Here is a 25,552-nt window from a genome sequence, read left to right as displayed (position 1 = left end):
AATGTTCAAGCCAAATCTACACCCTTGGCTATAGCTACTTGTATAATATTTTAAAAAATAGTTTCATTGACAATTTATCAACCTGTATTTACCATACTTAAAAATACATAAATTAAATGAGTCTCTGGGATAAGACACCTCCAAATCACTTGAGAGCTGCATGATTCTGTAGGTTAACACATATGATGCACATTTATAAATAACAACACAATGAACTGAATGTATACCTTCCCCTCCTTTATTGGTAAAATTACAAGTTCTATTAAGTTTTTTATTTTTCATTTATTTATTTTTGTCCCTTGCCTCCCTCGTGTCAGACGCTGTCCGAGACATCTGGGTCACTGTTCACATTTGTTATACTAGGTCACAACTGATGCCGAAAATGCCTGTTTAAATGAGACATCCTTCGACATAAAACAGGAAGGATAAGACAGAAAAATATTGACAGAAAATGACATGTAGTCAGAGAGGACAAAGAAAGACCCAGTGCACTTTAGGAGACCCCAAGCGCACACACACAAAAAAAAGAAGTGCAAATCAGAAACAAGTAAATTCTTACAAAGCTGTGGAATTGAAATAGCTAATGATTGGGGTTCTTAATTCGCAGGAAAAGAAAAGAAATCAGTAATTATGAATTTGGTCAGAGGAGGCTGATTTTGTCATTCATATGTATTTAATCCTTGTCTGAATGATTTAATGTTTTGTTTCATTAATGCAAAGAAAAAAAAACAATGGAGTTTAACCACCTGTTAATGCACTATAGATATACAAGTAGATACATGTAAATGATTAGAAAGAAGTCTAGCCTATCAAATCATACACTGAATTAATTTGTGCTGGAGTATTGGATGTCAGAGTGACTAATACAAAAGAAATAATACAGAATCTACAGAAGAGCTGGACACTGATGGAAAATAGCCTGTCCTCTCGTTTCCTAATTTGTCCCCCTCTCCATCAAACATAGTTGCTTAAGAAAGAAGGGATGTGATCAAGGAGAACAGAAGATGAGGTGTAACTCAATACTGGCAGTATGCATCCACTAAAAGGGAGAGCAAGTTTAAATAGTTGCCTCACCACTGAATTTTTCATACAAACAAGAGCAAATGAGAAGATAAGGAAATACTGTACAAGGGAGAGAAGACTTATTTTCCCCACCAGCAGTAGTTACAACTTCTTGATGAAAAGAGACTACCAAAGCTTTTGTTTAAGTATGATTGGTAAGAAGTGATCACATTTTTCTCCTTGTTCCATAATGTTGCTTTTTGTAGTCAAAACTCTAAACAAGACAAATCAACTGACTTTGAAATCATAACTAGCAGACACATCGTAGCTTCTGTGTGTGTATATCTATTTGCATGTGTGCATGTACTGTTAGGAGGTATAACTGGTTGAATGATTAATGTGTTGATTTACAAGGGTATCGATGGGCCACTTTTCCAGTTCTGAAGCAGAAACTGCTGGCCTGTATGTTACAGTCTAGCTGGCCATAGTTTAGAGCTGGGTAATAAGTGAATGGATCTCACACTATGGGTTCATACTGTGTTTGTGTGTCTGTATCAGTCCTTGGGTGCATCTGCCAGCTGACTGGTCCAGTGGTTAGTTCCCGCCTCCACAGCATTGGCTGCTTCTTCCTTGAGGTGCTGCCTCCTGCAAGTCAACACCTCCCCGAGCCCGTCCGCCACTCCCTGCCCCGCCCTGTGGTTCATTCTTCGGAAGCTTCTTGGCTAACAAGAGAGATTTTGAGAAGAAAAATTAAATCACGCAAACATTAAATTATCTTAGAATACAGTCAAAAGTGGTTGGCATAACTTTTCAGAAGATTCTTCATAAACTATCAATTTTTCATTTAATCTAAATTACATCAACTGCAGCAAGGTGCACAAGGTTTCCACCCTTTTTCTTTTTTTTAACCAATGAATCCTTTTTACTTTTCCAGTCATTTGTGATTTCTGGAAACAATTCTATTTGATCACTTTGATTTAGACTGATTAGCTTATAATTAGGGCTGGGAAATGTAACACTTTAATTTCTGTTATTAATAGCTGACTGTTTAAAAAATTAATAATAATAACTCAATTAATGCAGTATCCATTTTTTTTTTTTTTTTTTTTTTTTTTTTCACGTTCTGAATCATCACTAATGTTTTTCCACAGTTCCTGTGGCTAAAATTGGCATATATAAATTTCCAGGAGTTACACACTCGACTCGACTGCACATCCTAGCACAGAAACTGATTGTATGGAGCAATGCACACTTGTCCATTGCACCGACGCATGTGCAGGGCATTATAAACACGGGAGCGGATTTACTGTACAGAGAATGGAGACTTCACCTACAAGTGGTGAGCCACAGTGGTGTAGGACAGATACCGTCAAGCTGCCGAATCTCTTCACATTACCCAGAAACGCTCGCTCACAGTCATCTGAACCAGTGTCAAAAGCGAGACCCAGCGTTTGCACGATAGTGACTGAACATCAGTCAGAAAAAAAATAACAGTTTTGAGATTTTAAACTTAAGCAAATTAAAATTCAGCATTCAATTTGTTTTATATTGTATGTATAGTGTCTAATAATGCATTGGCAATGTATACTAAAGTTTATCTTACCACTAAAGCTTGATATGAATTTATTCTGGCCATTTGATATTTAAAAAGTCTACTGGAAAACAGCTGAAGATTTTGCCGAACTTTTAAATTACAGCATGTCCACTGATTTTATGGCATGTATACATATACTTGATTCAAATATTTTTACCTTTAAAAATATGTCTAATTAACTCCATCAGCAAAAAAAACTAAACATTTTAACATGTACATATTTAAATAATGAAAATAAATCATGACTAATCAATTTCTTGCAAGTTCTTTGAGAAAAAGTGTTAAGTAAATATATTTATTATTATATTCTAATGCTTGTTTTAACGTACCACGTGCCATTATTAATCGCAATTAATCACAGAATTAATTTGTGAACCATTTCAAACAAATAACTAAAAATAACCTACTCAAAAGAAGGATTCACTCACAAATCGGACATCACTACAAATTGCAAACAAGTTCTAATCTATACAAGCACTAACCAAGAGCAATATTGAGGTGATTAAATATTTTAAAGGAGAGCATAAAAAAACTCCTATTTACAGGAGGTCTGTAAGTAACAAATCTTAATTCACAGATATTTTCAGGTTTTTCATGACCATGAGAACCCTGGGTGTAGCGTTTGGCGGCAGGTGAAACTGGTGTCATGTTTCCATGTTTTGCTTCAACTTTAAGAAAGAAGAATCAATAACAGCAAAGGTGAGTACCAATTGCCATGAAGATCTCATTCACATTCATGGCAGTCTTTGCAGACATCTCCATAAACAGTAGGCTGTTATCATCTGCGTATGCCTGTGCCTCCTAAAAGGAAGCATACAGATGTGTTAAAAACATTTAGAAGCAGCCACAAACTTGACTTCTCTTACGTTCATACAATAGGCACATACCTGAAAGTCAACGGCTCTCTTGTTGGCCAGGTCTGCCTTGTTGCCGGCAAGAGCGATGACGATATTTGGACTTGCCTGACGCTGCAGCTCCTTGACCCAGTTCTTTGCTCTAGTGAATGTGTCCTGGGATTTGGGAAAATAAAACAGTTGAGTATCTGAATGAAGAAAGCACAACATAAAAGTACTTTTGAAAAAGCATTTCACAAAAAAAAAATAAAAAAAAATGAAGTTTTAAATTATTAAAAAAATGGACTGTTCAAAATTATGACAAAAACACATTTTCTGGTCGTCAAACTTCAAAAAATGTCCATGCAAATGTGATGAATCAAACCTGCTGGCTGCTGTTACTCTGCACCTGTGTACATTTTAAAACTGACATCATAAATGACCTTGGGCCCAGTTGGTTAATTGCAAAAATGGCAAAAAAAAAAAAAAAGAAAGACAAAAAAGGGATAGTTCACACAAAAATTAAAATTCTCTCATCATTTACTCACCCTCATGCCATCCCAGATGTGTATGACTTTCTTCTGCTGAACCCAAAGATATTTAGAAGAATATTTCAGCTCTGTAGGGCCTAACAATGCAAGTGAATGGATACCAAAATTGTGAAGCTCCAAAATGCACAAAAAGGCAGCATAAATGTAATCCATATGACTCCAGTGGTTAAATCTTTATCTTCAGAAGCGATATGATAGGTGTGGGTGAGAAACAGATAAATATTTAATTAAAGTCCATTTTTACTATCAATTCTCCTCCCTGCCCAGTAGATGGCAATATGCATGAAGAATATGAATCACCAAAAACAAAAGAAGAATGTGAAAGTGAAAGTGGACATTTATAGCAAAAAAGGACTTAAATATTAACCTATCATATAGCTTCTGAAAATATGGATTAAGTCTTGAGGGCTGAGTCTTATGGATTACTTTTATGCTGCCTTTATGTCCTATTGGAGCTTCAAAAGTTTGGTACCCATTCACTTGCATTGTGAGGACCTACAGAGCTGAAATATTCTTCTACAAATCTTCATTTGTGTTCAAAAGAAAGAAAGTCATACACATCTGGGATGGAATGAGGGTGAGTACAGTTGAAGTCAGAAGTTTACACACACATAAGTTGTATTCATTAAAACTCATTTTATAACCACTCCACAGATTTAATATTAGCAAACTATAGTTTTGGCAAGTCTTTTAGGACATCTACAATTGTTTACAGACAGATTGTTTAACTTTTAATTGACTAAATCACAATTCCAGTGGGTCAGAAGTTTACATACACCAAGTTAACTGTGCCATTAAGCAGCTTGGAAAATTCCAGAAAATGATGTCAAGCCTATAGACAATTAGCCAATTAGCTTCTGATAGGAGGTGCACTGAATTGGAGGTGTATCTGTGGATGTATTTTAAGGCCTACCTTCAAACTCAGTGCTTCTTAGCTTGACATCATGGAAAAATCAAAAGAAATCAGCCAAGACCTCAGAAAAAAAAAAAATTGTGGACCTCCACAAGTCTGGTTCATGCTTGGGAGTAATTTTCAAATGCCTGAAGGGACCACGCTCATCTGTACAAACAATAGTACGCAAGTATAAACACCATGGGACCACGCAGCCATCATACCACTCAGGAAGGAGATGCATTTGGTCTATTAGAAATGAACACAGTTTGGTGCAAAAAGTGCAAATCAATCCCAGAACAACAGCAAAGGACCTTGTGAAGATGCTGGAGGAAACAGGTAGACAAGTATCTATATCCACAGTAAAACGAGTCCAATATTGAAATAACCTGAAAGGGTGCTCAGCAAGGAAGAAGCCACAGCTCCAAAACCACCATAAAAAAGCCAGACTAAAGATTGTAAGTGCACATGAGGACAAAGATCTTACTTTTTGGAGAAATGTCCTCCGGTCTAATGAAACAAAAATTTAACTGTTTGGCCATAATGACCATCGTTATGTTGGAGGTAAAAGGGTATGGCTTGCAAGTGAAGAACACCATCCCAACCGTGAAGAATGGGGGTGGCAGCATCATGTTGTGAGGGTGCTTTGCTGCAGAAGGGACTGGTGCACTTCACAAAATAGATGGCATCATGAAGGAAAATTATGTGGATATATTGAAGCAAAATCTCAAGACATCAGCCATGAAGTTAAAGCTTGGTCGCAAATGGGTCTTCCAAATGGACAATGACCGCAAGCATACCTCCAAAGTTGTGGCAAAATGGTTTAAGGACAACAAAGTCAAGGTACCGGAGTGGCCATCACAAAGCCCTGACCTCAATCTGATTTGTGGGCAGAACTGAAAAAGCGTGTACGAGCAAGCAGGGTTGGGAGGGTTACTTTTTAAATGTATTCCATTACAGATTACAGAATATATGCTTTAAAATGTCATTTGTAACGTATTCTGTTAGATTTCTCAAGGTCAGTATCGTATTCTAAATACTTTGGATTACTTCTTCAGCACCGCCAGATTTTTTAACTTGTTTTTACTATGAAAACTCTGCCAGTTCAGTAAGACAAAATACACATGTTAAAAATACATTCTCTGAAAAACCTAAATATCTTATGCAGTGTTGTTTCTAAAATAAGATAAATCAAATTGATCTTATTTTAAGGATTTTTTGAAATTTTTACAGGAAAACAATACAAAAAATTATCATCAAGAATACGATTTTTGCCCTAATATCAAAGATCTTACTAGAAAAAATGAATTATGATCCAACATGAATTTTCTTCATAAAATAATATGATCGTGCCTGGTAACATGTGCATGTAAAATGGCTAGAAATAGCATTTTAGTTTAGCGTAAAGCTGACAATTTACACAAGGTTTATTTCCATTTCTTCTGCTCCAAACTTACTTCAAACTTACTTCTCTGTCTGTCTGAATGTAACACATCTTAATAAAGTGTTTCACCGCTGTTCAAATGCACTTTGGATTGCATCATTTATATGTATAAATGTTTTCCATCTGAAAGGACTAAATATTAAATGAAACAAATGACAATAAAATGCAAAGTAATCTCTTCAGTAATCAAAATACTTTTTGAATGTAACTGTATTCTAATTACCAATTATTTAAATTGTAACTGTAGTGGAATACAGTTACTTATATTTTGTATTTTAACTATGTAATCCCGTTACATGTATTCCGTTACTCCCCAACCCTGCGAGCAAGGAGGCCTACAAACCTGACTCAGTTACACTGAGGAATGGGCCAAATTTCCAGCAACTTATTGTGAGAAGCTTGTGGAAGGCTACCTAAAAAGTCTAACCCAAGTTAAACAATTTGAAGGCAATGCTACCAAATACTAACAAAGCGTATGTAAACTTCTGACCCACTGGGAATATGATGAAAGAAATAAAAGCTGAAATAAATAATTCTCTACTATTATTCTGACATTTCACATTCTTAAAATAGTGATCCTAACTGACCTAAGACAGGGAATGTTTTCTACGATTAAATGTCAGGAATTGTGAAAAACTGAGTTTAAATGTATTTAGCAAAGGTGTATGTAAACTTCTGACTTCAACTGTAAATGATGAGAGAATTTTCAATTTTGGGTGAACTATCCCTTTAAGAAGCTTGAGAAAACATCTGGCATCATATGTTTGCCAATGCCACTTGGTTTGATATTTTGTAATCTAATTCAATAACATTCATATGTTTTTTGTATGCCTTAAGTGTCAATCTATTTAACACAGCAGTGGTTCTGAAATTTAAGACGGCCTTCAGGAAACACATACAGTAGGCACTGTGATTATTGTTGCTTGACTTTGAACAAAAGGTCTGACTGCATCCTACATAATAATAATTAACTTGAACAGTCAGTCAGGTGAAACCTTATTATTCAGACCTTCCCCTTCAGCTGAGCACAGAGCTGTCATGCCAGCCTTTATTAGCATGTGCGTGTATGGGTGTGTTCAAGCCAATGCACTGCTGGCAAAAGTCACATTGCACCTGAGGTGCCATGTAACCCTCATCTGGTGAATGACTGGATGTACAAGATACCAGCTGCAACTTTCGATTTTAAAGTTTTGATTTGGGTGTGCTGACTGAAGTAATGAGCACATGTTCTTACTGTGTTAGTAATGTCGTAAACGACAATGGCCGCCTGGGCTCCTCTGTAGTACATAGGGGCCAGGCTGTGGTATCGCTCCTGTCCGGCTGTGTCCCAAATTTCAAACTTTACTGTTGTATCATCCAGGCAGACTGTCTGTGTGAGGAATGCAGCTAGAAGGGAAAAAAAAACAAAGAAATATTTATGACACGATGCCATTAGAAACATATAATAAAAGCATAATAATTAGGCAGGAAGGTAGTCACGATGCCAAAATTTTAGTATCCGTTACAAGGTCTCCCCAGGTAGACAAACAAATCCCACAGACTAGTATTAAAGGAGTCACCCGAGCCATTCAATATAGAAACCAGAATATACAGATTTGCAGAGTGGGTTCTTTATGACTTGGGCCAGTAAGCGTCAACAACCACTCAGAACACCTTTGCAACTGCATAATGCCTTGGCAACCACCCAAAACACCCTAGCGTCATTGCGTCCAGTTTTGAACAGGCAAGCACCTCCAACATTTTCTTCAGAAAATGTAAAAACTTGGTAGTATACAGACAAAGGAAGTGTGAGAAAAGCAAAAAAAAAAAAAAAAAAAGACCATGCAATTTCTAATCCCTTGAACATAAAACTTTGTGCTGAGTCAGATGCCAGTGGTCACATATTTGTAGCTCACATACATTTTTTCAGTGCACTGAGCGCTGTAACCTTTGACCTGCTCATTGAGGACAGGATGATGGCATTGAAGGTGGAAAAAAAAACCCACAAGAACAAAAAAGTGCTGAGGATTTCCTTATTAACAGCCCTGTGTAAGCATTTGGAATCCTGCCTCTACCAAATGTCCCACCCAGCATTTTTCTTTCCTCCTGTCTGATTTTATTCTACAATCTCTGAATAAATAAATCCCTGCTAAACTTAAACCTCAGCTCTGATGGAATATATGACAGTGTTCAAAACCGAATTCACTAAAGTATCCCCTGAAACACTGATGGGACACACTAAACACACGCACACACACTCAGGAAATACCATTGTTGATAGTTTCCCTTTCCTACTAGACACCAAACTGCTTCCTCTCTGCTCTCTTTGTTCATGCAATTCTAAATCCATCTTAAGGAGCTATAGCTAGAAATACTATAAAAATCAGTAGCACTTATATCTGTGGTTATGTCAGCAAGCACAGAGTTGAGCAACCATGTGCACGTGTTTGTTTATAAGAACTGATGAGTGCGTCAGCATGTGTCTGTTTTATACACCAGTAAAACTCATGTGGCTGTCAGGTGATTACGGAGTAAGAACCAGATTTTCTGCCTCTGATCTGGCACACTCCTTTTAAAAAAACAAAACAAAAAAAAACAGATAAAGCACACACATACTGTGGGTTTGTCTATACCTTGACTATGTTCTACACAATCTCATTACTGCTTGTGTTGTGTTATAAATAGGCCCATACTGAATCTTGAGACATTTAACAATTTCTGCACTTATTTTTGGAGGAAAATATGTGGAATACATTTAAAAATAGTAAAATGTATTATAAAGAGCTGAGAGTGCTAAACTCTAATTGACAGGAGAAAGGATAATCAAATTAGTTATAAAATATGATATAAATACCCTATACCTTTTACAGGGCCCATATTCTAACACTTTTTTATAATTTAATTTTTTCCCCTGAAATCCACTTATAAATGTTATTTTTCTTTATACAAAAATCCTCAAAATTAATTTTACATTACCATTTTCTACCCTCTCTTTTTGGCCATTGTTGTTACTGTACCTTTCAGACTTCTAAATGTAAATAGGGATGTCCCGATACCATTTTTGTGAGAACTAGTATAAGTACTGATACTTTTTTGGTATTTGCTGATACCTTTTTTTTTTTTTTCCTGAACTCCATATCAATAGATTTCAATTTATCATCAAAATGGTGTTTAAATAAATGAATTCATTAAAACTTTAATCAAATGAAACATAAAAATTAACAATTCTTTACAAAATATTGAATTATTTGTATTAAATGAAGTGCTTTTATACAGACAGCACAATCCAAAATACAGCATTGGAGTTATATTTTGTCAAATAAAGTGCCGCATAACAGAGCATCACAGATGTGAGATATTGCTTAAATATTAGTGGTGCACCGATCAGGAAATTTGAGGCTGATACCAAACTCCAATTTTTTAACACTAAGATCGGCCGATACCGATACCGAAGAATGCAAATTGTCTGCCAGTATTTTCTGATAAAATGCTGCATTCATCTTGCCATCAATTTTCAGAAGATTCCCCGTGCCTTTAGAGCTCACACACCCCCAAAACACCAGTGAGCCACCACCATGCTTCACAGTGGGGATGGTATTCTCTTCACTATAGTCCTTGTTGACCCCTCTCCAAACATAGCCCTTATGGTTGTGACCATAAAGCTCTATTTTGTCTCGTCACTCCAAATTACAGTGTGCCAGAAGCTGCGAGGCGTGTCGAGGTGTTGTCGGGCATATTGTAACCGGGCTTTTTTGTGGCAACGGCGTAGTAAAGGCTTCTTTCTGGCAACTCGACCATGCAGCTAATTTTTGTTCAAGTATTGTCGTATTGTGCTCCTTGAAACAACCACACCGTCTTTTTCCAGAGTAGCCTGTATTTCTCCTGAGGTTACCTGTGGGTTTTTCTTCTGGCAGTTGTGGCTGAAATCTTTCTTGGTCTATCTGACCTTGGCTTGGTATCAAGAGATCCCTGAATTTTCCACTTCTTAATAAGTGATTGAACAGTACTGACTGGCATTTTCAAGGCTTTGGATATCTTTTTAGATCCTTTTCCATCTCTATAAAGTTCCATTACCTTGTTACGCAGGTCTTTTGACAGTTCTTTTCTGCTCCCCATGGCTCAGTATCTAGCCTGCTCAGTGCATCCACGTGAGAGCTAACAATCTCATTGACTATTTATACACAGACACTAATTGCAATTTTAAAAGCCACAGGTATGGGAAATTAACCTTTAATTGCCATTTAAACCTGTGTATGTCACCTTGTGTGTCTATAACAAGTATAAATGGCTTCATATGATCACTATCCTTAAAAAGACAGTTTTTTTTGCATGATCAGTCATATTTTCAAAATCAATGCCAAAATTTCACAATTTCTGCCAGGGTATGCAAACTTTTGAGCACAACTGTAATTACTAAAGGCTGTAAAAATATATTGTTCATTGTTTGTTCATGATACCTAATGCATTAATGAATGTTAACGAATGGAACCTTTTTATAAAGTTACCAAAATTACATTAAAATTACATTAATTGTGAATTGCTAACATTTATTTGTTTTGAAACAGTTATGAATAGTTCTGTTGTCAATATCAAATGGTCACTGTGACATACTGCTAAGCAGTAAAAACCATGAGAGCATCACACACAGCAGAGATGTGTTCAATAAAAAGAAAAATATATCCATTATAAGCTCTAAAACTGCTCCAGTGAGAAATCATTAATATCTATGATTTGTTTACTGTCTTTCACGTTTTGCTGTAACACTAATCACTAATTATTAAGCAAATGCGTGAAGACGCGGTGCAGTTATGTTCAAATGTTATTGCTGTGATTAGTGGTAATGTGACCAACATTAATCTGATTTAAATTGAGATCCTCACAGAATAGCGCTGAGATGATTGACTGATGAGATATTGAGATCACACGGAGAGCCGCATGTTTGATTGACACAGAGAGTGCTCATGTTGAAGAGAGATAAGCTAAAAGCGTTCATGATCGCTTAAACAGTCTCTATCACTCAACACAACGTCTGATTGTCACGACTCACGTTACATCACGTATACTTGTATATGCATGTTTATTTGTTGTTTAATTTGTTTTTATACCCGTTTGCAGTCTCTTTATCCTCTCCATGCTCACAGTGCAGCGAGTCAGAATTACTACCGTAATGACTCTAGAAATGGGCAACTTAATACATGTGTAATTCTTACAAATTTTAAAAAACAAACATAACAGCATGTCTTAAAATTTACATTTGTGAATACTTAGAATTGCCAACAATTCACCCTCCAGAGGCCACACATACTTTTTTTTCCATTTAAATTGAACTTTTATTTTGAAGTGTTGTGTAGGCAATTGGCGGTAGCTTTTCAGTCCAGAAAAGCCGGTCGCTATGTGACTCAGTGATTATCAAACTGCAAAAGGCTGCTATTTAATTAAATAAGTATGTACTCCGTATGTGCCTCGCGCTACAGGTGAATTTGCGCTCCGTTCACTGTCATCTGGTACAAACAGAGCATGTGATGCTCATGATGGTGTTTTACATGTATGTGTCAAGGTGCTCTAAAAGGTATGAGCACTTTGTGACTTTCTGTTTGCACAACACCTGCTCACAAGCGCTCACATTTGAAGCACGCAGCATATGCAAACGATATAATTATCTCCTTAAATTGTAGCTTTTGCGGTAAAACAATCTCACTACAACATAAGTGATTTTAATTAGTGCGCTGAATGTTTATGTAATGACAGTCGTATGTCAGATGGTATCGGTTTTTGGTGTCGAAGCATTTTTACGAGCACGAGTAAATGATCGCGGTATCGGACCCGATTTCTATACCAGTATTGGTATCAGGACATCCTTACATGTAAACGACCTTTGTAAACGATGATTGGCTTATCTCCACATACTGTCATTATTCATTTTGTCGAGAATAGGTGCGGGTTAAGTTATTGACTATTAAATGCAGGTTAAGTGTCGGTGTGGGTTAAGTTATTAAATACTACACAAGCTATCACAAACACACTCATGCACTTGCTCACCTCCAATTGTGCTCTCCTGGTACTCGTGGAACTGACCCTTGACGAAGCGCAGCACCAGGCTGGACTTGCCCACGGCCGACTCTCCAAGTAGGACCAGTTTAAACTGGCAGATTTTGTTCCCGACGGGGGCGGCACCATTGGTCCGCGCTGGTCCACCTCGCCCCGCCATGTGACAGGCCGGACAGAGGAGAAAAGAGGGCTGGTTTGATCGGAGAGGGAAAGGGGTCCTGAACCAGGATCAATGGAGCTCAGAGGAGGACAGGGGCGAGGAGAGGAGAAAGAGAGAATCAGGCTGAGAAAGGGAGAGAAAAAGATGGAGAGCTGGCCTGTATAGGATGAACAAACCTAAAGAAAAAGAGGAAAAAAAGTTGATCAACAAAAAACAATCTGAACAGATATAACTGGACATAAATAAAACGCTGGCCTAAGATGCTCTCACAGTGATGGGACGAAAGGACAAAGTTATTACAGGTCATTAGGGAACTAACGAGTGTGTGTGTGGGGGGGGGGGGGTTGAAACACAAACGCGTCTTTGAAACACACCATTCCACCACATTAACCATTACCAGCCACCTACATCTAAACATACTATTTACAGATAGTGCCCACACTCTGCAGCAATTACTGGTGAAAGCATCAATATAAGAAAACATATGCGATCATGTCACATGTACACTAACCTAATTCCCAAACAAGGGCGTAGCCAGGAAATTACTTTTGTGTGGGCCTCAATAAAAATGGATAGGCCAAGTTTGTTTTTAACCAAATTTTCCTTAACAACAACAGTTCTTTCACATTTTCAGAAATCAGAATTTATGCATTTTTAAAAACTATTTTATAAATATATATCTGAAGTCAAAGAATAATCTCTAATATTCTGGGCTTGTCCTAGGTCTAATTTGGGTGGGCCTGGGCCCACCCTTGGCTACACCACTGTTCCCAAATAACCTGTACTTAGCAGTGATCCTGAATTATCTGCACCATATCAACTGATAAGATGCTGAAAACAGGTCGGGACCTGCGTTTTTTTAATTTTTTTATTTGTATTTATCGGCGTGACGCACAAACCCACATTTAGCTCTGCTTGGGGCGAACCACACTGTGGAAAAAAAGACTATGGTGTCACCTGTTTGTTATACTTTCAGATAAATAAAAAAATGCAGGAGGGAAAAACTCTTCAACTCTTAACACACTTATTTTTGTCTAAAACTATTTCATTGTTAAGTTTAGTTTGAGAGATTTCTGTGGAGTCTCTAAGGTCAAATACAAAGAGAAGATTTATGGTTCTGACACTTCTGAGAAAACAAACGTGAGGTTACGTGAGCATGAGTGTGATTATTACAAAAAGACACTAAAAAGAAAGAACTAACACTGAGGTCGTTATTTCTGCTTGTTAGAGACAGATTTTGTTCTACTGCAGCAGGAGCGGATGGACATACAGACGGATATTCTCAGGGGGAGAAATATCAAGTATTAAAGAGATGCTGTTTCAAACTCGTATGACTTCTTTCTATTGCGGAATACAAACGCATAGTGAATAAGGACTTACATGTTGGTCTGTTTTTCACCAAAAGCGATCGCATCACTTCAGAAGACAAGAATTAAAGCAATCAAATCATATGGATTATTTTTATGCTGACTTTGTCCTTTTTGGATCTCGAAAGTTTTGGACCCCCATTGACTTACATTGAATAGACAAGAACATAATCCTTAAAAATATCTTTGTTTGTGTTCAGCATAAGGAAGCAATAAGAGGAACCAGGAATATTTTACATTACAAGCTATAATGGTGTCATCTTAACACAAGTTTCTGAGACCCAGCAAAAAAAGTTTTACAATTTCCCTTTTTAAATGGGATTATAGTGTTTGGTGCATAAAATGTATATGATAAAAATTGTTTATTGAAAAAAAGAATATTTCATTCATATTTTATTTGATGTGCTGAACTGAACTGTGATACATTTCAAACCATATTTATAGACCAACGAGAGGAAGTTGTCATGGCCAAACTCTCAAACATTTGGTATCTCTGAAAAGCTCTGGGAGTCCTCTGATAATACCCCAAGATTTACTACTGTAGCATGTATGGGCTAAGAAAAACTTAAATAAAAAAATCCCACACAAAAATTAATTGCTGGGCCTCAGGAGGATAATGACCTTTAAAGCCTAATGTTAAATTAGAATATTCTGACAAATCTTTCATATGTCATGATTTACAGGGTTAAGAAACACAAGAAAAGACTAATCAAAGAAGTAAAAGTAATCATAGGGCAGATGACATTGCTGCCAGCATCAGGACTTGAGGTTCAGTCTAATCCAAAGCATGTGACTGAGGTTTAGAATCACTGTCTCTCACACACTCGCACACAAATAATTTCTGCAAACAATATCTTTCCCATGTCATTCAATACACCAAAAAGTGGTAAAAACTAGGGCTGAAACAATTAGTCAACGTTATCGACAACAACAAATTGTCCACAAAAATGTTCATTGTCGAATAGTCGTTTGATCTCATTTAATGTAACGAGATCACATTAAACTCTGTTCACGCCTGATTGAGGAGAGGAAGAATTACACAACTCACAGTCCAGATGCACTCTAAACTTTCCAAACAGCTTCAGGTGATGTAGATCGCAAAGTATAAGGGAATTATAATGCAAAAATACAAAATAAGTAAATACAGAAGCACTCTCATTGTGGAATAAGCAGAGCCGAAGCTCTTTAAAGGAAACACCCCGGCGTTACATCTTTAATGCAGTTATAATTAATGTGTTATAGCTTTATTAAAGTTCAAATAATACGGAAGCAGATCATGTAAATAACTCCAAATTCTGAAACTGGCATTTCTCTCTGCGGTCAGCGCCTCTTCTATGAGTTGTGCGAATGTCCTGATCTAAGGGGGAAGAGATTGAAACTGCACCCGGCCGAGGCAAACTCTGTCACGGTGATGCTCATCCCTCGAGCGCACACTTAATGCAGCTAGATTATAACGTGATGGCTCACGACTTATTGAATCATAATATATGTTACTGTGCATTACTTATCGTGAAGAAAAGTGGCAATATGCAGCTTTATTAATATGAGAGAGTTTGTTTTTTTGTGAGTTAAAGATGGATTGAAGTGAACAGAAAGGTGAGAGAGGGTAGTCTTCGCCCCATTATACACTGCAACAAAATAAGTTTGTTGTTTTGGCTTGTTTTCCAATATAAATATCTAAAACTCCTTTAAAACAACATACATTTTCTTTAGCAGCTATACTGCAGAAGAAAAACTGTTATCTGAGAATGTTGAATATAATATTTAAAAAATACAAATATTTTAAAATATCTAAATTCTTTACAAAAACACAATATAAGATATTTAGACTTGCTTTTAGAGAATAGATCTTGAATACAAGTATATTTTGTCTTTACTGCACTGGCAGAAGTATAACCAAGTGATATATTTATACACAAAATACACTTATATTTAAGATACATTCTCCGAAATCAATTCTTAACATCTTATATGTTGCTTCTCAAGTTAAATGTATCTTGTTTTAAGGATTTTTAGACAATTTTAAATGGAAAACAAGACAAAAACATTTGATAACAATAGGATTTTTTGCAGTGAATTTCTTTACTGAATTAAACTTAAAAGTACCCCCCCCTTATCCAGTGAATGTCATGTAGAATAGACACAAGCTGAATAATCAGTTAAAATCTAATGATTAATTGTTGCAATAGTTGCTGAATAGTCGAATAATCGTTCTAATAGATGAATCGATTATCAAAATAATTGTTAGTTGCAGCCCTAGTAAAAACTAACCAGAAACCCAACAAGCATGGTAAAACTTGTGCAAAATTGTGTGCCAAGCCACACAAGAGAGTAATTCTCGCAATGAGGCCAACAATGGATCAAACTATGGGAATGATTGTGCCAGAAAGTGGATGGGGAAGGAGAGCGCATGTTTATGAAATATTAATATGATATTCATATGCTTTTCTTAACTGCTTCTTAACAGGGCTGTTAACAAAGGACTGAGCATATTGTAAGCAGCTGGACACAGATTGGCACATAAACGGCAAAAAAAATAAAAAAGATATCTGGGGCTCTACTCTACGTCATAACAAAACATTGCTGTTGTATTTATAGGGGATTTTATAGACTCTTTCAGCTCATTCTTTAAACAAGAAGCTCACTTTATTCAGTGCAAAGTAATGCTACTCTGTTCTGAAACCCAGTGAGCAAACCAGATCACATCAGAGGTGAATTTTCAAAGAAGTGCCCTACAAAACACTGCTGTAATTTCCTGGCATCTTGGCTAGCACTGCCAGACCCATCTAATCTATTACTATCGGAATTAGCACCACAAGATTAACATCCCGTTATCTTTGGGCAGGCCATCATTCTGACATATTTGCCTACATGTGTCTTTCTGAATCGCTGTCAACAGCATTCCAGTGATTGTGGCTCATTTCCTCTTAATAGATATAATAAGTCCATCAGAAAAGGTTTTCATGAACACAAGCTGGAGCCTGAATAATATCCCTACCCCCATCAAACGTCATTTACTGGGAGTGGGGGTTTCCTCAGTATGAGTAGAAATAGTAAATGCTGTGCAGCTGGAAGGAAATTGCATGCATCTCCAATATAAGTCTGCAACTGGCCTGAGCATTTAACCAAAGACTGAGAGGGAGTATAACTGTTACAGAAGACTGTCTATCTATGAAGTCATGGTCATTTTCCAAAGCAAACATATAGATAACGACACACCCTGCCCGAGGCCTAGAAGGTTGAACTGACTCAGTCAACAGCTGCTCTCATTAATAATACAACTTAACAGATGCTATTATGTGCATCTTAAAACAAAAAGCAACTCATAGCGGATCATAATTATGTTTACGTGTATGCTTTCCACCAGACAATGTCTTCTTTTTCATCTCTCTGATTGATTGCTTGTTTAGTCAAATGATCATTTAAGTAGCTAATCCACTTTGTGCTTTAATTGTTCCTGCTTATTAGAGTCACTTCATTCTCTGGGGAGCATTAATTTGAACATTTTAGTTCAGACACAGTGGGTGGTTTGTACTTTTCCACTTAAACATGTCTCCACAAAGCCCGGTGGTCAGAAACATTACTATGTGTGTCCAGTCATAACAGTCATTCTCATAAATTAAAAAATTTGAATATTTGATTGTGGAAATAACCTTGATCACACTCTAGTTTCTCATGAAACCCTCAATTGGCAAGCCACCCTCAGTACGAGTCATCAGTCAAATGAGCAATGAATGGCTTAGGCCATTAAAATCTAATGAGGAAAGAAATGTTTTATTTTATAGTTTTAATAGAAAGTAACACAAAAACAGCCTACTTACTGACATACTAATCCTCAAGCTGTTATAAGACATGCCGGGAGAAGCTCTCCAGAGCAGAACAAGGAGATGAAAGAATATTCTGTTCTTGTTTGCTCACCTGCAGTGACAGCCACAGCAAGAAAGCTGTAAACTAGGAATGCACCGATGTATCGGCTGCCAATATTTATTGACCAATTATTGACCAAATTAAAACCATCGGCATATCGGTTACAAGCATAAAAACGCTGATATGATAAACTGATGATTCATTTATAATTAGTTAGTAAAACACTTTGTAAAACCTCTAAGAATTCAAAATGCACAAGAAATAATTGAGAAATAATGATAGCCACAATATGTAGAAGGGTTGACACTCCTAAGAACAAGTAAAATTTAATTTTTATTCTTCCTCTTTCTAACATTACTGCAGAAAAAATGCTATAAACGGACGCGCCAGTTGTGAAAGCAACATTTACCAATAGGCTACATGATGAGGGAAACCATCTCAAATGCTTTTAAACCAGCAGACTTTGACTTGAGACATTGGTTTGATATCCATTAATGCTGCATGATTGATTGAATTAAGATTAAATTGCAATATGGCCTCGCGCGATTACTAAACCTTAAAGGGCTGCATTTGAAACAGGGTTGCTGCAGTTTTTAAAATCAAATTTAAAACTTTTTAAGACCTTTTTCAAGACCTGAAGAAATAAAATGAATACCGTATCCCCATACCAAAACAAACCAACACAATCTCAAAATAAATCATGTATCACAGACTCTTACTTAAACAGGCAGTCACACATTCAACATGGCCTTAACATTGTTTATCAGTAAAACAGAGTAGGATATATTTAAGTTTAAAATACTCAAGACATGTTTTCCACATAAAAAATAAAAATAAAAAATAAAAAACACTAAAATTGGTTTATGTACCATTATATAAATAGATAAAAATTAGAGATCGACCGATATTGGATTGTGCTGATTCGATAATGTGTTGAAAGTAAGTTAATCTGCCAAAAGATTTTTAAAATTGGTAGCCTATATTAAATGTTCTTAGTCTTTCTTCATGTGATGGGGAGGGCCAGACAGAGGCTACAACTGAATTAAATTCCAAAAGCACTTTATGGTTGGGTTTGTGGGTGGATTTGATTCATAGCGTGGAACTTTAAAGGCACTTTAACTTTGAAATACACCGGGGACTCTTATTTTGACATGTTTGCGCTTCACTGCTTTCAGCTGCTCATTCGAACAAATAAAGGGTTATAAAATGTGCACTCCTACAATAATCTACAATGTATTACAATATAAACACTTAAAAAGTAAACATTGCCATATTTCATCAACACTACACCATCATGAACAGCTGATCTTTAGTAATCGCTTGTAATAAATTTCCGATATGGCTTAATGATTGTGAACTGCTCTGCAACAGCCGAAAACACTCACAAGCCCCCCGCGTGCTTGGAGAAAATACAACAGTGCCACGTTTTCACTTTGAAGGACGCAGCACATGCATTTATTTAATTAAATCATATTCTTTTGAAGTTTGATAATCACAGTAGTTCATTTCATGATTCCTGTCTTTCCGCACCCAATTTTAAGACCTCTTTAAATAAAAATTAAGACTTTTGTTGTATCATTTAAAATATTTAAGACTTTTTATGACCTTAAATTTTGGAAAACTGAATTGAAGACTTTAAGACTTTAAGGATCCGCAGAAACCCTGTGAAAATACGGTCTGCATTCAGAGCGGTCTGGACAGCATTATCCATTTTATTACTATATAACAGAATTTTAATAGGGGGTTTTGTTCCTTTGGTTACAACTTTGTGGTTGACATTTCCATGGAATTGCCCAACACATGCATAGTATGAATGTTTAATGTTCCATTATATACAGGACATACAGGTAAAATGTGTTTTGTTGTTTTGAAATGCAAAAACAGGAATGCAAAATTGTTTTAGAAGTACAAAATAACCTTTTTTCATTTCAATCATCATGTTATCATAATGTTATTTTTTTATATAAATATATATATATATTGTTATCTTTCAATCTTCTATTTATCTTTTATAGTGGCTCTCTTTAAAATGTGTTCAACATATCTGATCTATGTTCAATAAAAGTTACTTCTTGTTAGAACAGTAAAAAAAAAAAAAAGTACCTCTGGTTCCCAAGTAAAAAAAAGTGACCTGATGACAAAATAAGGTAAGTGGCAAAATATCTGTAACGGCCCATAGCTTTTGTTGTTAAAATCAGTTTCGGACAAAAATTTTCATATCCCTTCTGCAAACAAATGTGTTTTATGTTCAGTTGAATCATATTCCACTTACATGAAAGGGATTATTCACTCACCCTCATGCTGTTCCTCATGGAAACCCATGTGAATTTCTTTCTTACGTGGAACACAAAAGGACATGTTAGGCAGAATGTAAACCAACAGTATTCATCATTCACTTTTATTGGATCTTTTTTTTTTTTTTTTACATACAATGAAAGTAAATTGTGACTAGGGTTGATAATCGATTAATCTAACGATTATTAGCTCTTAACCGACTATTCAGCTTGTGCCCCAACTTAAAAGGCTGTATTAAACGTGCTTACAATAAAGATGTTTTTTTTTATCATCTTTTTAAAAAACACCTCTAAATGACATTCACTGAATTAAAGGGGAAAAATACTAAGTTTAATTCAGTAAAGAAATTCAATGCAAAAAATCCTATTGTTATCAAATGTTTTTGTCTTGTTTTCCATTTAAAATTGTCTAAAAATCCTTAAAACAAGATACATTTACTTGAGAAGCAACAGAATTGATTTCGGAGAATGTATCTTAAATATAAGTGGATTTTGTATATAAATATATCACTTGGTTATACTTCTGTGAGTGCAGTAAAGAAAAAATATACTTACATTCAAGATCTATTCTCAAAAGCAAGTCTAAATATCGTATATACTACTTAGGTGAATTAATCTTTTTTAAAGGATTTTTAGATTTTAAAATATTTGTATTTTTAATATTATATTCAACATTCTCAGATAACAGTTTTTCGTCTGCAGAATAGCTGCTTTACATTGTTTTAAAGGAGTTTTAGATATTTATATTGTAAAACAAGCCAAAATAAAACAAATCAAAAACGTATTATGTTGCGGTGTATAATGGGGCGAAGACTACCCTCTCACCTTTCTGTTCACTTCAATCCATCTTTAACTCACAAAAACAAACTCTCTCTTATTAATAAAGCGGTGTATTGCCAATTTTCTTCACGATAAGAAATGCACTTTGACATTTATTATGAATCAATAAGTCACGTGCCATCACGTTATAATCTAGCTGCATAATGGTACGTTCAGACCAGAGGCGTCGAGAGCGTCAAATCGACCGGAAGTCATTCATTTTCTATGGCAGCCAGCAACTCTCGGCGACGACAAGCAGCGCATCCGTGGCCGGCGCGTCTTGAGCGTTGTGGGCGTTGGAGGAAAGTTCAAGTATGGGCAACATTATGGCAATGAGCTTTGATGCGGTTCGGCGGCATTCTATTGGAATATAGAAGTGCTCCGCTCTAGCGAAGTCTTGAGAACACAACAGTGTAAACTTTGGTTCCCACCAAACAATAGTTCCAAAGACAAAATGGAGGAGAAACTAATTATTGCTGTGGCGGGTTTTCCCGTAATATATGATCTGTCCCTGTTTGCTTACAGGGATATAAATAAAAAAAAACGATGCATGGACAAAGGTGTCTGAAATTGTTGGTGTGCCAGGTGAGTTGATAAAGTGGATATTATGGTTTATATAATATTATATATATAATATATTGCATGCTAATTTTGGCGCCATAGCATGCAAAACCGTGCTGCCAGATCAATCGGTAACACATTTATACCATCAGCATTTGTCTTTTTATATTTAATTACTTTCTGCCATCGATCAATTTCTTTCACATTTAAAAGATTTCATGAGGATATACGCTACTTGTGACAGGTCGGCAAAAAGATACCAGTCGACATGTCTGGATGTTTTGCGGCTCCTTTAAATATAGTTCACAAAACCAAGCATTCCGAACAAACGTTGCCACCTATTTCAACTATGTCGGAGCGTCCACGAATCTTCGATAGCGTTGTTGGCAGGGCAGCCAGAGCGAATTTTGACGCTCTTGCCTCCTCTGGTCTGAACGCACGGTTAAGCGTGAACGCTTGAGGGACGAGAGTCCCCGCGACAGAGTTTGCATCAGCCGGGTGCAGTTTCAATCTTTCCCCCTTAGATCGGGACATTCGCGCAACTCATAGAAGAGGCGCTGACCACACAGAGAAATGCCAGTTTTGGAGTTTGTAGTTATTTACACGATCTGCTTCCGTATTATTTGAACTTTAATAAAGCTATAACGCATTAAATATAACTGCATTTAAGATGTAACACCAGAGTGTTACCTTTAAAGATGCTCGACATGCAAGTTTTGCTTCAGCGGTCCGGCAGCTCCATCTCCACTCATTCCACAACGAGAGTGCTTCTGTATTTCCTTATTTGGTATTTTTGCATTATAATTCCCTTATACTTTGCGATCTACATCACCTGAAGCTGTTTGGAAGTTTTGGAGTGCATCTGGACTGTGAGCTGTGTAATTCTTTCCCTCCTCAGTCAGGCGCAAACTACAGTGCTGCTCTCGCACGTTATCATTAGAGTTTAATGTGATCTCATGTTACATTAAATGAGATCAAACGACTATTCGACAACGAAGATTTTTGTCTGCAATTTTTTTTTATCGAAGTTGTCAATAACGTCGACTAATCGTTTCAGCCCTAATTGTGACTAAGGCTAACATTCTCCTTAACATAGAAACCTTAACAACATTAGGTGAGTAAATGATGACAATTTTAATATTCAAGTTAATATTCATTTTTAAACAACACAATACTAATATTATAACTTAGGAAGTGTTCAGAAATCAATATCTGGTGGAATAACCCTGATTTTCAATCACAGCTTTCATTTGTCTTATGCTCTCTACCAGTCTTTCACATTGCTGTTGGGTGACTTTATGCCACTCCTGGTGCAAAAATTCAAGTAGTTGTTTGTTGGCTTGTGGCCATCCGTCTTCCTCTTGATCACATTCTAGAGGTTTTCAATGGGATATGAACTTGGTTTCTTTGCATTATCCACCAGATATTGATTTCTGAACACTTCGTAAGTTATAATATTAGTATTGTGTTGTTTAAAAATGAATATGAACTTGGTTTCTTTGCATTATTCCAGGTCTGAAAACGTGGCATATTTTTTGTTATTTGACCAGTGGTCATTTTCTGCAAATAAATGCTCTAAATGATAATACTTTTATTTGGAATTTGGAAGAAATTATGTCAGTAGTTTATAGAATAAAACAAAAATGTTCATTTTACTCAAACACATACATATAAATAGTACATCCAGAGAAACTGATAATTTTGCAGTGGTCTCTTAATATTTTCCAGAGCTGAATATCTATTTCCTAAAAGCTTCAAAGTAAACACCAACAGACTCAATGGAAAAGTAAAGTCGTTTTAGAAACGAAGCAAGTTATTAACTACTTTTTGATGAAAGATTTAAGACTTTTTTTTAATTAATTTTTATTTAATTAATGTGTGTTTGTCCAAAGAAGAGATCCACGCAACCCATCTGTCATTGAAAAATGTCTCTTTAAATACCCTCTCTGTTCTCTACAGTCAGTTGTTGATCAAAAACAACAAAAAAATAAACATTTAATTCTAATCACGCTTAGGACAGATGAGATAAAGCCGTTCGAGTCTCTCTCGTTTACGTGCACTCATTTACAGAAATTCAGACAGTACCGGTTTTTAACAAGTGTTCAACAAATCAGTGTAAATACCTGTAAATAGAACAGATTATGCTATTAAACAATAAACATGTAACAAAAAGTAATATGCAATATATTATCATATTTATTGATTGAATACATGGATTTGTTTATTTTTAAAAGCCAAAATGTGACCAAAATGATGAAAAACTAATAAAATATAATTGTTCAAATTACTATTTTCTTAATGTACCTAGTTAGAAGGTCCCCTGCATAATTAACAGCATTATCTGGAAAATAATTTCTATAATATGTAAGCAAAAGGGACATTTTAACTGAAATATATCCATATGAATCGATACTGAATCAAATCGAGAGCTTGTGAATCGTAATTGAATCGGGAAATCTATATCAATATTCAGCCCTACTCACTACATTCTATCACTCAGAGACAATACGATTATTAAGCTTTAAATCAGCTCTAAGTAATGCAGGTTTTTAGTAGTCATCTGTGCATCATGTCTCTGAACAAAGGTTTAATTTGCATTGTACAAGACAGTGAATAGGTAGAAGTGTGTTTAAAACCACCACCGTATCAAAGGTTAACATTCAGCACTGACAATAACATTTTTTTAACTCATGGGTTATAAACAAAAAGAACATCACATGACAGACAATAGAGATAATCTGCTCTATTACTAGTTTAGTTTCTTCACCTGACTATTTTAACTTGGGTATTCATTGTTAATAGCTCTTAAATTGAATACAATTATGCCTTGACCCTATAAACCTGTATGACTCTTGTACATATTTAGTTAATAAAATAACTAGGAAAATGAAAGCATTTAAAACTTTGCCATTCCTAACCAAACAACTTTATGTTCACACATCAATGTATTTGTGCTATCTTCTGTGATGATGACTCATCAAGCTGACCTTTCAATCAAGTCTCGTCAGATCACACAGGCGCGCCGTTTTCTTTCTCGACTCTTCTAAGTCATTACAATAATTGCATAGCGACTAACCTTTGACATCCAAGAGCGTTTGTGTATTATCTCTCTCTCTCTCTCTCTCTCTCTTTCTTTTTTTTACATATAGAAAATAACATCTCTAGTTGACACTAAATGAAAAAATTAGGCTGGTCATTTTTTATATATATATATCTGGGCTGCGGCCAAGACCGAGATCCACGCAGCCAAATATTGACTTCCTCATGAAGCCCGATGTCTTTCACTTCTGATATCTGACCACAGGCATTCAACTGAAAGACAGCGTTCCTGCGACACTGCCAAAAACGGGCAGGGCTTCCAAAAAGTTTTTGAAAGCGATTAAAAAAAACAACAACAACATGTAGCAGCATGTTTGGAGAAGTAACGCTGATCTTATCGTAACACAATCGGCGCTTTGCGACATCATAGAGGGACGCATGACGGCTGCATCACAGAAGTCAGTTTAAAAAAGCAATGAAAACAAGGTAGCACTACTGTTGATAAAACTTCAGAGCTGCTGATCGGGGAGCTGATCAAATACCCGAAAGCAGAAGCTCGCTGACACACACACACACACACACACACACACACACACACACACACACACACACACACACACACCCGTACAGTACACATACACAAATACTTTCGCTATGCGTACACAAACATAAGCCTTCGCAATTGTACTCACATGTACATGTACAAGAGTGAATTTTGGTCACATGATTCGTAAACTAGATAGATAGATAGACAGACAGACAGACAGACAGACAGATAGATAGACAGATGGACAGACATTATTTCGTTATAACGTAGTCCAAGAAAAGATCCAGAGGAGCGGCTCAGCATCGCACAGGAGCGTCATGAGCATCGGCTAACTGTCCTGTCAGTTCTTCTGGATCAGTACCAACGTCAACCGAACATGTAGCAATAATCATCACATCAATACCTAAATTAGACAACGGTTACCTTCAAACGTGAGCACGGCTGGCTTTCTTTTTCTCTCTCAAATCTTTGTGTGACAGGCTGAGTGCAAATTCCCTTCCAGCCGTCTGAAGCTTCTCCTGTCAACTGGCCTTGGCCTTCACTTCCGCTTTGAGG

The 25,552-nt window shown here is 36.3% G+C and overlaps 2 protein-coding genes across 2 annotated transcripts in view; both read right to left on the bottom strand.

Annotated features, from left to right (window-relative positions):
- dhx58 (DEXH (Asp-Glu-X-His) box polypeptide 58) overlaps positions 1 to 25,552 on the bottom strand; it is a 61,501-nt gene that overhangs the window by 33,572 nt on the left and 2,377 nt on the right. The gene's annotated exons all lie outside the window — the stretch shown is intronic.
- On the bottom strand, positions 217 to 25,552 carry LOC127451136 (ras-related protein Rab-5C-like). The gene is made up of 6 exons (XM_051715582.1): positions 25,421 to 25,552; positions 12,335 to 12,679; positions 7,551 to 7,702; positions 3,484 to 3,606; positions 3,304 to 3,397; positions 217 to 1,724 (listed from the first exon to the last, which is right to left on the bottom strand). Exons 2-6 carry the CDS (start codon positions 12,501 to 12,503, stop codon positions 1,597 to 1,599), a joined length of 666 nt encoding a protein of 221 aa, XP_051571542.1. The 5' UTR covers positions 12,504 to 12,679; positions 25,421 to 25,552; the 3' UTR covers positions 217 to 1,596.

This window comes from Myxocyprinus asiaticus, chromosome 14 (assembly GCF_019703515.2).
Source record: "Myxocyprinus asiaticus isolate MX2 ecotype Aquarium Trade chromosome 14, UBuf_Myxa_2, whole genome shotgun sequence".
NCBI lineage: Eukaryota > Metazoa > Chordata > Actinopteri > Cypriniformes > Catostomidae > Myxocyprinus > Myxocyprinus asiaticus.
Note: the sequence above shows the minus strand (reverse complement) of the source record. Positions and strands in the feature narration are given on the sequence as shown.